General features: G+C 40.3%; 1 protein-coding gene across 13 annotated transcripts in view; it reads right to left on the bottom strand.

Moving 5' to 3' along the window:
* Positions 1–12697, bottom strand: part of TRDN (triadin) — a 242223-nt gene extending 229526 nt beyond the window's left edge. For 4 of the 13 annotated variants that reach the window (XM_052781173.1, XM_052781170.1, XM_052781179.1 and 1 more), the window contains exon 1: positions 5008–5464. In XM_052781173.1, the coding sequence (XP_052637133.1) occupies positions 5008–5029 (22 nt within the window). In that variant the 5' untranslated portion in view covers positions 5030–5464. Of the gene's footprint in view, positions 1–5007; positions 5465–12573 lie in introns of those variants that run through there. The other 9 variants (XM_052781169.1, XM_052781171.1, XM_052781177.1 and 6 more) reach the window with 4 other exon arrangements.
* Positions 12698–13819: the final 1122 nt, after the last annotated feature.

Genomic DNA, 13819 nt, shown 5'->3' with positions numbered 1-13819 from the left:
ACCTGCCTCAAAGAGGGCACGTCTGGTTTCTCTGCCCTCAGTGTGTCCTGGACTGCAGCCAGACCTGTATTATGAAATGTGTTTTAAACTGAACCAGTTTCTGCTTTCCAGAGCAGAGCAGTAAAAGCAGCATGAATCCACCTCTTACTCACGGTTTACATCGTAAGCAATGGGTAAAAGTACTCAAAATATTTATAGACTAGATTTTTTTTACAAGGATTAGGTACCTGAAAGTGTAGACTGGGACTTTTGAGAATCTAAGTAGTTGCACAGATTTTGTTTTTAAATCAGTGGGAACTGATCACCCCAATGACTTGCAAACACTACTAGGCTTTTAAACATATTTCTCATTATATAAACAACCTTAAAATATGTTCCAAATACTTATGAGCACAAGGTTCTTTTAAAAAAAGTGAATAAATGATCAGATCTACAGTCCAGCTGTTTGCACACAAGTAAACACGAGGTAACTGCACGCACATGCTTTTAGCCCATCATGGACTAGCTAAAGGATGCATTAGCTTAAACCTCTGGTTCCTAGGTTTTAAGGCTTCCTGCTGTCCATAGCTAGCTGACTTTCTAAGGGGCTACCTAAGGTAACAACATGTTAGAGTTTCTCTGTACCAACCGAACATGCATAGACACCGTACCAGCTGTGAGTAACATTGCCCGCAAATTCTTAAACCTAAAACTTCAGCTAACAAATTTGGCTTTATGCTTGCTTGCCTCAATAGGCTACAAGAAAGCACCCAGACTGCAGCCAAACTAACCTGCTCAGTTGTCCAGGCCCACAGGCACAGGGGAATCCAAGTTTTAAGGAATTTCAGTGAGAATTTGGAGGCCCAAAGACTTACTTTTTTACAGGCAGTCCTAGGTTTTTTGACTTTTTGTCCCTCTGGGTAATTAGGCTGTTGACTTAACCTGGTACTTCTGAACAAAAGCAGACTGATTCCTTAAAAAAATCATTGCCAAAATTGTTGTATTTTCATTACCCCACTGCAAAAGGTATACTCTCTGCTTCCGCATCAATATTGAAAGCCAGAAAAAGAAAACATCTTTTCATTTTGTGAATTTGCTTATTGCAAATAAATTCTATAGAAACCTCCTAATTTGATGCTTAAACAGCAGTCTAACTGAAGGCTAGGAAACACCTCACATGCCTTTAGCCATCAAAATGGATCATCTAATCTAATTTATTCATCTAGACCCCTTTTGCAGTCGGCACAACTCGCACCTCTAGCAGCAACTCATGAATTACCATGAGAAGTAGCTATCTCCCTCTTGCCTGTCGTGTGACTTCGCTAAACTTTTTGCCAACTGGAGACTGCTGTTAGCTTCTGGCTATCGCACTTGTGAAGCCGTCCTGATTTTACCCTCTGGTTCTCGTGTGTTATTTCTCATATATTATCAGTTTCACGTATATTAATCTTCAAGCATACAGATCTTGTTAAATCTGCCTTTTGAAATGGTTTGCATCTCAAAACTTTTCATAGTCATCAAATAGCCTGAGAAAAGGTCTGAAATCCAGAAGCTAATTTTGATTTTGTCTCTGACAAGCTGTGTGTAGCCTCAGGGCTAGCCCGTCTCCTTGCAGCCTGCCCCGAGACAGACGAAACGTGTAGTTGCACAGCTCTTAGCAGCAAAATAAGGACCAAACTGTGACTCATTGTCACATTTCTGTTTGACTCCTGCTTCTTTCTTGCTCCACTGGGGAAATAAGTTGTGGCAGACAAACAGCTGGCATAGAAACCTTGTCTTTCTCCTCTCCTCACCTCCCCGGATTAGATCAGTGCGCAGTCTCCGGTGGGTTGCAGCAGGCAGAGCCGAGTCTCTGTTCATTCGTCCTTGCGTGGGAGAATAAAGTGCCAGGGGACAGCCACCGACCTCGCACTCTGTGTGACCTGCAGGAGACTGGACTAGAAAGGACCAACTACAGGGCTGCTGCTGGAGCTATTGTGCACATATAGGTTAAGCTGTACATTGGTAGAAGCCATTTCTCAGAGGTGCCGGGCTTTTTGTATTCGTATTTCAGCGGTGGCAGCGATAACTGCATCTGCCATTGAGTCCCGTCCAGTCCCCGTGTTCATAAACACAGCAGAGTGGCATAGTTAGACACCCGTGGCTTTCTAGGCAAGCTCTGAAGTGGATCACAGTAAAGACCCTGGCCATTACAGACTACTCAGTAACAGCTGAAATGTAACAATAACAAAACCAAAATAATAATAATAATAATAATAATAATAATAATAATAATAATAATAATATCCTGAGAGTGTTGCAAAGACAGAGTACTTAGTATCCGTACTGAGATTTTTTTTGTATACAGTTTTAAGGACTTCCACATTTTAATAGTACATTTCTGTGGTTGCAATTACACGTAATATGAGGATGCTGAAGATAATCCTTTGGAATCTTCTAAATATTTGCCAGCAGGAGACCTAGGCCCTGCCAACTTTCTAAGGATGTTTATAAATTGCTATCTTGAGAGATCGCCTTTTGTCTTTCACCGGGTGCACTTCACCAGTATTTCCACAGCTAATAATTTGTAGCTGTGGAAATGAATAGGCAGCACATGGGGCTTGCAACGCAAGTAGACGGGCCAGGGTCATTGCTTGGTGGCAACACTTTTAAGCCGCTTAGTCTCATTGTCATTACCGTGATGTTGACCTGAAAGAGCACGCCATCGGCCCTGTGCATCTGTCTCTGAATAGATCACGGTATTGACACGGGCTGTCAGAAAAAGATACCTTGAGCTGGGCGCCAGCAGTATCCCTCTGCCAGGACTGGACCATCTATCTAAACTGGCAGCCACACTGGCCGTGGCAGTGTTGAAGCCTGCATCGCTTTTGTGCCGTGCTCTCTGACGTGCCAGCATGGTACCCGGAAAGACAAGGAGCCCCACAGCCTAGCTGACGTGCGGCTGATAGCGTAAAATAGAGTTAAGAATACCTACCACGAGGAGCAAGTACTTTAATCCTAATAAAGAAGACCCCAGCAAATCATGGGCTGGGTTGTAGCATGCAACAAAGTAAAATCAAACAGGAATTTTGTGAAGCAAGAGGTATTTTAATTGATTTTTATTTGGCCAGACTATATGTTGCTGAAGTTTAGAGCTGAACTTTCAGACTGCCTTGTGAGTGCCAGCAGTAGCCCCAGAGAAAAATAAACTGCAGTGAAACATTAGCCCCAGGCTGAATTCTTAGTTTCTGCCATAAGTAAAATTTCCATCTCGTGGATCCAGAGTTTAAAAATCAGCCAATCAACATTAGGCCATTCTAAATATAAGAAAACAAAAACTAAACTAAACTAAACTAGCCAAGTTATATAGCTTATTTACCTGTCATGCTGAAGGTCAGGTTACTGTGGAGCTGACGCCCCTTATCACCTGAATTCTATTGCTTTACACAGAAAAAAACACAAAGACAGACACACAATATTACAGCTAAGGGATACCTGTAAAAACAGTATGAAATCACTATAAAAACATTTTCAGACTCTTTTTTTTTATTTTTATTTTATTTTAGGTACTTTTGTTTTCTTTCTTTAATAAGCTAAATGACTGAAAAGTCACTTCCAGACTGATTGAAATGTCTTCTATTTTTGCTGTTAATTTTGGACTAAAATTCCTGCTAATTCTGTTTTTTTTTTCACTTGGAGAACCTTGCAAGAGGTACTTCCATACTACTTCTCTGACACTGATGGTATTAATGAATGCATTTTGGAAGACAAATATAATTTCACAGATTTCCCTGATAGCAGCTACAAAATAACCAATGTTTCCAACAAACCAGGTTAAGAATATCCAAAGAAACTAATGCTAGCATTTAGGTTAGGGCTGTCAGGCTGAGCTACCTGTTTTGGCAATGTTTGCTGCCAGAAGCAAATTATAGAACTGTCCAATGCTGATTAAAAAAGTCATACGCACAGTCTCCTTGCTGTGGCTAACCAGAAGTCAGGCAAGGATTGTACAATTTGACATAGTCCTAACATCAATCCTTTAGAAGACAGTGAGCTCACTCTCTAATAGCGCTTAATGCAGATCCTGTTACAAATATTAACAATGAAAAATGGAAGATGAAAAGTACAACTTTCAGACACTGAAATGCCACATAAACTTGGCAAGTCGAATAAAAATAACTTTCAGAAGACTGTTTAAAACTATTTTTTTTTGTGGTGTCATTATTAAATTCAGATAAACAGTGGAGTAATCCACACTGGAAAAAAGGGTTGGAATGAAATTCAGCTAAAATATTCAGTATTAAATTTAAAGAAGGTTGCATTTTAAATATATTCCCTGTCTGACTGAGGTTGATAAAATATTGTTATGCATCTAAAATGTTATTTAAATATGAATGGTCAGGAAATATTAAAGGACATGAAATATTCATATTTTAGAATATGTATTTACTGGTTAATACAATTGCCTTTCCTTCTTGCAAGCCTAGCTCTGGCGTACTTATTTCAGCACAACTTTCACTGACTCCTTCAGAAGTTCACCTGAATAAGCATTGCAGGGTTGATAGCTTTTACCCTTCAGTAACTTCATGTGCAGTTCACAAATTATCTGGGCTCCTTACGGAAAAATCAGGGCCACCAAACTAAGCTATTCTGACTCTGGCAAAGCTCTGATTATAAGGGACTACCAAAGCTTTACCTGAGCAAAGGCTTGAGGGTGGAACCACCTGACAGTCAGACATTCCCCTTCTTATATCACTCTAATGGAGCTGCCTAAGCGCTGCTGTTCTGCAAACGAGACTAATGCTATTTTTAGAGGTGTACAGAGATCTAGCTTCAGTAACCGGTAGAAACTTAGGCTACAGGAATGAAAAAGAAAAAAGGAAAAAGAGGAAAGAAAGGTAGAAGGCAATCCAACAAAGAAAATGAAACGATCCTGGACTGAAAGCATTATTTGCTAAGAGCAACAAATCATATTGACACGCTGGCTCAATTACACTGTCAAAGTACATATCATTTTTGGTTAATTATATTTGAAAATAGTTACCGTACCTTCTGCTGTAATCTCGGCCATGATGATGATGGTAAGAGATACTCTGTTAAAAAGGTCAAGATCTACTGTGGCAGCTTAGATAATACTTCTGGGTTGCTGGCTCTTGCAGGAGCTGCAGAACGAGGAGGAGGGAGGTCCTCTGCTTTTCTAATTCTGTTCCTTCTTCTTCTGCACCCCTCTGAACTTTCTGTTTCCTCTGCAGACTCCTGCCCTCCCAGAGCAACCTAAGGCCTTCCAGAGACAACACGTAAAACTCAGTCTAAAGTATCAGCTTCTAACACAAATAGCCATGCCTCACAGTGACTCTTCAGCATATTTCTTCTAACGTCCTAAGAACCACACACAGTACAAATAAAAAGTAAAAAGGCCAAGCTCTAAACTGGACAGGAACGCACGGAAAGGCAGCGAAAAGCAAAAGAACTGGGAAAGAACTGTTTAACGCTCCTGCAGCCTCGCTAGCATAATTGCAGTTCTTTAGGGGGTATGTCAGGAAACATGAAATATAGAGTTCAAAGTAACCTTATCCATCCCAGCTCAATTTTATTCTTAGCACACTCAGGGGTTAGCACATTCTTCCTGGCCTTATTTGGTTTGGGGAGGGTCCTATGAAGCTTACTGCTGACTAAGGGGGAGGGTAAATTTAGGTGATTTTCTCCACTTTGATTCTTAGTCACAGTTCAGAGCCAGTTAAGATACCACTTTAAACCTATGAAATTGGTAACTTCTTCAGCTTGGATTTTTTTTGGTACTCTTCTGATTTGCTGCAATTATCACACATACCTGTGAAGTTCATCTAAGTACAGAACACTGTTAAAAATGTAAGTAATGTGCAAAAATATTAAGCAGATCAGATTTTTTCTAGGTCTCATTCATGGAAACAATTAAACAGGTCAAAAAATCTGTGATTTTAAACAAGATTTTATAAAACTGAAAACAAGCAGACTTTTAAAACAATTTAGAGGAACAAAAACATTAACCATTTAAATAAGAATAATGATTTAAAAACCTGAGCAATCTTTTCATTGCATTGCTTGCAATTTCACAGCTGTGGAATTACGTATGTGGGCAAGAGCTTGAAAATGAAATTAGCAAAAAAGTGCCCTCGAGCCAGCATACCTCTACATAAATGTCATCGTCACATGAAACCAGAAACCATCTTAAACAGTTCTTACTAGGGAACCTATAGTCAGCTCGTCTCTGCTGCACGGGCTGGCATTTGCACTTCTCATCTTCCTCCCAGGAGATATAAGCACCTGGCTCTGCGGTAAAGTAAAAGGAAAGGAATCTACTTATCCAGTGCACAAGATGCAGAAGTGAAGGTTCACTGAACAGTTTACAGACACCACGAGGATTTTTCTCTTCCCTCTAACACACTTCAAACCTGCCACATGCCTGAAAATATTTGCCTTTTCTAGCCGAAGCTTGCAATCAGTGCTCCATCCCCTTTCTTCTTCAGCTCTACTGACCAAATCTTTTGCACTGATGAGTTTTGATTACTTGATGCTCAGTAGTCAGCGCTTTTCTGTTCATCCTCCTAACCCTCCATTTGCTCCTTTAACCTGTGCCTCAGAGGATCTTCCTCACTAAGGCTGCTGAAAAGTTATTACACAAAACCTTATTCCTTAAAAAATACTCTTTCATGAATACCGAAATGTTCTGTGGAATCACATTCACATCAACAAAATGGCTGCCCACAACAGTAAAGTGTGCTAGGTTGTGTGACAATAAGGCAAAGCCCTTGCCCTTCTTAATTACTTCTTTCTCTTCTGCTGGAGCACTTCCACTTCACGTGAACAGTTAAATATTTGGAGTCATCTGTATTTTGGCATCTATCCTACTTGCTTTAGATGTGAGAGATACCATCTCAGCTGAATACCCGAAGCACAGAGCTAATCAATATTGCAAAGTCAGGATTGCTTTCACTTGTATTACTGTTCAAATTGAAATAAAATAATAAAGGTTCAGTTTGGGTATATGAGAAGAGAGAACTGGGGAAAATATTAAAAGTCTGAATTTTGTTCTTGTTTTATGTAGCAAGATCCTGAGACAGTGGACCATACCCAGACATATCTGTTTGTATAACTGTACGTGTATGGTTGCCTGTCCCTCACTGTTTCCATTTCAGCTCCTACCACCTGCCCTCTCGCCTCCATGCCTCACTTCCTTTGCTGCTATTTATGCTCACCCTCAATCACGGGCTGTTATTCTGAAATCAAAATATAAGAGCAGAGGAAGAGAGAGAATCCAACTGGAAATCAATTTTCCACAACATCAGCCCAGTGGCCAGAAGGAGAACTGCTTGGTAGTCTCTGCAGCCCCTGTATATGCAAAACATTCATTCTGGAAAGCAGGCTAAAGCTGTCCTAGGCACAAATAACTTAGAACAAGTGTAGCTCTGGGCAACCGTATTGGAAGTTACACAGTTGCTCCCTTTAAGGGGGGCAAAGTCAAAGGTGCTGGGTGTCATATTTACTGGAGATAATCACGGCCTTTGCAAAAATACATAGAACTAAGGTAAACCAAGTTCTGCTTCTGTGTATGTGCATGTACATTTATTTTGAAAAACAAACATTACCATCTGAAAATTACACAGAATATCATATTTCTTCTTTAGGAGTCTAAGCAAGGAAAATTCTCAAAGTTTTGTTCAGGGCTGGTTAGAAGCTTAGTTAAAATCTCAAGTTTAGCGCCTGACCCAAGTTTAGGAGTTTCTTCTACACTAATCTGTGAAATTCACATTATGCAGGAGGCCAGCACAAAATCTATACAGTTCTTCATCCGACAAAGTAAACATTAATTCCCTGACCTAGGTTATATATTGAACCTAACCCAGAATGCATTTTGGTGGGAGCCTTCTCTGTCTAACCTTATAGGAAATCTTCCTTTGTAAAATGTCCTTTCTCTCTCCTTGTTCATATTTCGAACGATGACAAAACTGAAAAATTTAAAACTACTTTGGTTCTTGCAAGCGGTATCCAAACCTGGACATGCACAATTTCTCCTCATTTTCTTCCCCTCCGGTCTCAGGCATAATGTGAAAATGCTCTTGGCGTGAGCTAGCCATACGTATTCCCTTCCCACTCGCAGGGGCTACATGGTAAATGACCTGTCCCAGGATGAGGTCTCGCATTCCGTGGTGATGGAGGGAGTTGTAGCAGCAGGTTAAGTGTCCCTTCTCACACCAGATTCTTGAGATATACAAGTCTGTCTTAAAGAAAGTAAAATGAAGGTTCTCTTTGCTCTATAGTTGCCCGGATAGGGGAAAAAGTAACAATTTTTATGAAGGGGGGAGAAGGAAGTACTACATGTCTGCATGCAACCATGTGCCTTGATCTCAGATAATGTGTATTTCAGTGAGAATCCTAACTGATGAATCAAAGAAAAGCAATTATTTGAACATTTTATTTTAGGAAAATGTCAGAGGTTTCCTATTTGACAGAGTCAAATACAAACTCCTGCTTTTAGATGAAAAGTTGTGTTGTTCATATAATCAAAGTAGGAGTATACAAATACTTTATGAGCTGATTTCTGGGTTGTCTTGATGATATTATTAAAAAGGGAATAGGGAAAGACAATAGATCACATTGAATTACTAGGTAATGAGAAGAGAGACTTTCATACTGATACAAGGAAGCATTTGAGGAATTGAGTAAAACCGTCAGTCAACAAGAAAATGCAGAACAATATTTGAGCTTGTCTGCTAACACATTACCGAGGAATTGTCAGAGTTCGGTCCTACAAAATCAAACTAAGCAAAAGAAAAGGGCTTTGTATCTCAGTGCATGCTCAGCAGCACAGCAGGGTCAAGGAAAGGAAACTTAACCTCAACTCCAATATATCTGATGAATCCTGGGAGTATGTTGTTATCAGAAACAGCTAGTAATCAACTGATAAGAACTAAATAATGGATAGAAGTATAATGCTAGGGAGAGGGTGTATGGTACTGAATCCAGTGGATAATAAAGACACATGCAGAGGCAAAGGTAGGATTAGAGTGATGTCTGTCACTGAGCTTTGATGTGCATATGAAGAAAAATACTAATATTTGTTTGATGCATCATCAGCTGGTTTCCACTGAAACAGACATTTCCACTCCTTTTTTTGTTTGATTTTTGTTTAGGAACACTGTTACTTATAGATGAGATTTTCATTCAGTCCCAGTGGTAATACTCTGTGGTTTTCAGTACAAATAGGAGCACACATTCACATTCTGATGCCCTTGAGGTTGTGATCAGTCAGAGATGTAGCTGTGACCCTCTATGGAACATTACACAACTCTAAAGTAATTGTTTTCCATTTGTGATTGATATTTCATGAAGAACAGTTGCAAGGTTTTTGGAATCAAGATGACCACAGTGTAGACTTATTTTGGATATGCTAACGTACACCCAAAGTACAGAACTAAACAAGACCTAGGTATCATATCTGATCTAAGTTAAAGCTTGGTTTATGTTTAAACATTCTCATAAATCAGCCTGCATAATTTTTCCAATTAGAGAGTTGCATACATAGTGCCTTTAAACAATTTCTACTTTAATATGTAGGAGACTGTTAGTTGAACTCTGTAGTAGATCTGTCCTACATTTAATGCGAACAACCGACAGACAGCTAAGAAGCCCTGTCCGTAGGCAGACTGGTCTGGATGCAAATCAGCCTCTGCCTGGGGACAGCTGACAAGCACACCGGGGTCACTTCACCGTGGCACTCTGAGCTCACGAAGGGGCATTTGGTAGGTTAGGTTTCACAAAAAGAAATTACTCCAAAGCTACACGATGCAAACTCAGCAGGTACAAAAGAAAATCTCTCTGACACTGAGTATTCCACTTTACCATAGACAATACTCCCGACTAGACATCATACTGCAAAACTGCGGGCGTAACCTCAGTCTGGATGTGCGACTGAATAAGGAACCATTTCTAACATCCAAAAAGGCCCACTGATTATAAAACAGGGATGTTACAAGATACTCTACTTGGTCTTCTTGCAAGCTGACTGAGTAGACAGTCAATGGAGGGAAATAGGGCTAAAGCAGCCCCCTCGTTTAGGAGAGCGGGGGTTTTTCAGCATTCTGTGCTCTAACTGTACCAAGTATTACTATGAGCTAGTTTCAGGGAGGGCATCTATCGCAGCACGTCAAGGTGGACGGCATTTGGATGAGCTTTAGTGGTTCCATATTACACGCTTTTTCTTTTCCTTTAACCTACTTTATTCTTGCTATTCTTAGTGAGTATTGTTTTATTAGCACCCTCGTGGCTTTACTTTCACGTCTGGGAAATTTCTCAGAAGCTGTCTCACAGATACCACAACCTCCACAACAGTGAAGAAGGGATATCTGGAACTGACCCTTTTTAAGAAGCTAGGACAAAAAGTCCACTTTAATTGTCCTTTTCTTCACGACAAGCTGCACCCAAAGTTGATGGTGTACAGAACATAAAAAGTAGCCAACCAATTAGTAAAGATGGGGGTTGGCTCTGACATAACATGAATTACCCCTGTCAGAAATATTGAGAACTGTTCTAATACCCTAATTAGCTTGGTGTGATGGCTGGTCAAAAATGTTCTTTCAAAGCAAGATGACTTCACTTCTGATGATTTTTTCCTTGAGAAAAGGAATATTTTTTTTTTTTAAATTACTACTTTTTCAAAATTTTATTTTAAACCAAGTTCCTATGCTGAAAGAGCGAGATTCAGAAATATATCACACAAATACACGTAGCAAAAGAATTAAATTGTTCCCAAACTTCAAATTTCAGAGCCAGCTCCAAATTTCCACTAATACATTTCAAGTTTGTGTTCAGAACTTACTCTTAAAAAAAGTTTCAACAGAAATCAACATAGAATTTTTTTTTTTTTTCCAGATATGATCATAGTTGAGCACACTGCCAAAAGAAAGACAATTTGGGACAAAAGTCTGATGTGAAAAGACAAAGACAAATACATGTTCTCAAGCCAAGTATTTGGGAAAAGATATGGGGTAAAAATAACACTCATGTACCTTCGCTAACGTGCACCCTTTTGGGGATGCTCTAAACTATCTACTCAGCCTGACCTTCACAACCAAGGGGAAATCTCACCTTCTTTTTCATTTAATGGCTTATTCTTCTGCTTGGTACGTTACGTTATGTACCACTTGTTCTTAGACACTCAGGCTTGACTGGACTTCCCATAGTCCCATTAGCAAAGGATTCCCCTTGTAAATAACTCCAGTCAAAACCTCAGGAGGCCCATCTGGGTTTTGGCCCTTTCCTAGCTTTTCTGAGAGCACCCACGCAGGATCTGGGCACAGTGAATTAAAAGCCACTTCCAAGCTAAGCACCGTTTGTTTGGAAATGCAAGAGTAGTGTGGAAATAGGCTTGGAGAATAGAAGGTTATACATCCTAGACCTTTCTTGCAAGTTTAAGCAGGCCTTTTTGTCCCAGACCTCCCGGTGTGTGTGTGATACAGTTGCATTTCTAAGAGTGGTCCTGCAGACAGTGGGTGTCTCCCGTGGGGTTTTTTAACAGCAGGTCTTTCTGATATTCCCAGGTCCCTGTTTGCCCTGGGACATTAGGACCTGCTTGAGTTATGCATTTCCACAGATGGGATAGATATCAGCTCCTGGCAGTGGATAAATCATTCTTTGACTCCTGAAATACAAAAGTCTGCAGCTGGAATTAACCCTTTGTGTGCCACAAAGTCAGTCACCCACCCAGCAATACACAAACCTACGCTGCAAAATACTCAAGAAAAACTGCTATTTGTCACAAGTATACAGAGTGACAGATACAGAAGAAAGGAGAAAAAGATACAAAGCAGGCAAAATATTTTGGCAATTATCAGCTATAAGAAAGAAATCACATGACAGAAACCAGATTTATAAAAAAAATGTTTGTTTCAACAATAGCTATAATTTTTCTTTTTGTTTCCTCTTTCTTTTGTTCTTCCTCATTCTAGCCACAGTCTTGGACAGATCAAAGTCAGACTTGCAGATGAAGAACCCACATTATTATTATTATTATTATTATTATTATTATTATTATTATTATTATCTTCATCATCATCATCATCATCATCATCACTATTTAAAAAGGAAATCTAAACGGGGAGCTTTTTCATTAGGCAATTTAGCTTCTTTACAGAGTGCAAATAGAAGATATGAATTAGTAAATTCAGCCTTGTCAATGCTGACAGCTGCAACTGCACTGAAAAAAGTATGTCTAAAAAATAAAGTATCTTTTAAAAGGAGAAATAAATTTGAGCATTAATGTCTTTACCACTCATCATAGCAGATATACACTAATTTTCCTTGAATAGTACGTCACCATTTGTCACTGTCAGTCACATTAGATTCCTGTCCAAGCTCCAACATATGTCCAAAGTCAACCTCCTAATGCAAACCATAAAGAATATTTGTCTGCAAAGCATTTACTGAAAAGAATTGCTACGTCTTCCTTACTCCTCCCCCGTCTGCCTGAAAGAGCAGAACACAGACAGACCAAATGCAGAAGAATACAATGATTCTTAAGGGATAGTCAAACCATTTCTTTTTCCAAATTCGCAGGTTAAATGAAAATAAAAGTATTACCCTGGAGACACAGAGTAGAAGATCCTCAGCTGAGTCCCCAGAGCTCGGAAGGCAAGTCAAGGACATTGGGGACTTTTGGAAGTTCCCGGCTGCATTCCCAGGGCCTGAGGAAACCGTGCAGCTCTGGTACAACTGGCACAAACCGCAGCTGCCAAGGACCTGTTGGCAGTTGTTCCCCGCGGGGTGAAGGGGCCACGCAGCCAGATTCAGCAGTGCAGCACGTCGAGCCGTCGTGCCATCGTAAAACGATCCAGACTGGGACACAAATATTTTCTGCATCGGGGGGATTTGACCTCTGGTATAAAGGTTTGTGCTTGAGATCATTTTGTGGGTCTTGGAAAGAATTCTAACTCTAGTTGATTATTTTATATTCATAGACACTTTCTGAAGTGGGCATTTGGCTATAGAATCCCCTTTTATATCCCCGATGCCTTCAGGATTTTCGTCTCTGATCACTTGTGGTTCTTCCCCTTTCCTGAGCTACCTGGACAGCTCAGACTTTTGCTCAGATTCACATTTGGTGAAAGGTTTTGTGAAGCAAATGTAACCTGGATATTTGGATTCCGCCTCACCTAACTGCTACCTTATGACGGACAAGGAAAAGCCATGTTTCTTGTTACTTAGGTAACAGGCAATAGAAAGGGCAGGGTTCGGGGTTTTTTTGTTTGAGAGAGGGAAGGAAGCTAGGGTTTTATTTAAACTCTGTGGAAGGCAGATACAACAATACTCCTATTCCCCACATTTCAGAGTAACAACAAAAAATGTTATCTGTTCTACAAATAAGAAACGGAGCATGACAGTTGGGTTAAGCAACGCTTTGGTTCAGCTGCAGCAATAACAAAGGCCAGACAGCATCGAAACTACACAGACGCAGGACTGGAAGTACAACCAGCCAGAACATGCTCTTTTCACACATCACCAATTTTGAACTAATAATGTTGACGATCATGTTTATGTCCCATATACTGCAAAGAAGTGCCTGACGACAGAAATTTGGGTGCTGCGCAGTCCTGGGGGAGGTTACGCACAGAGGCAGAAGACCGCAAGCAGCGAGAGGTGCATGCCACAGGCAGGATTATGGTCCCAGTCCCCTTCCTTTCCTACCTGACTCGACAGACCTGCTCTGAAAATGAAACCATCCTGCTTCCGTTACCGCATTTGTCAAATGAGTCCTTCTTACCCCGCTCTCCCCATCAGTACATTCCTTTTCTTAATTAAAAGCCAACTCTTCATTTGTCACAGTAGT

The sequence above is a fragment of the Harpia harpyja genome, chromosome 3, assembly GCF_026419915.1.
Source record: "Harpia harpyja isolate bHarHar1 chromosome 3, bHarHar1 primary haplotype, whole genome shotgun sequence".
Classification (NCBI taxonomy): Eukaryota; Metazoa; Chordata; class Aves; order Accipitriformes; family Accipitridae; genus Harpia; species Harpia harpyja.
Note: the sequence above shows the minus strand (reverse complement) of the source record. Positions and strands in the feature narration are given on the sequence as shown.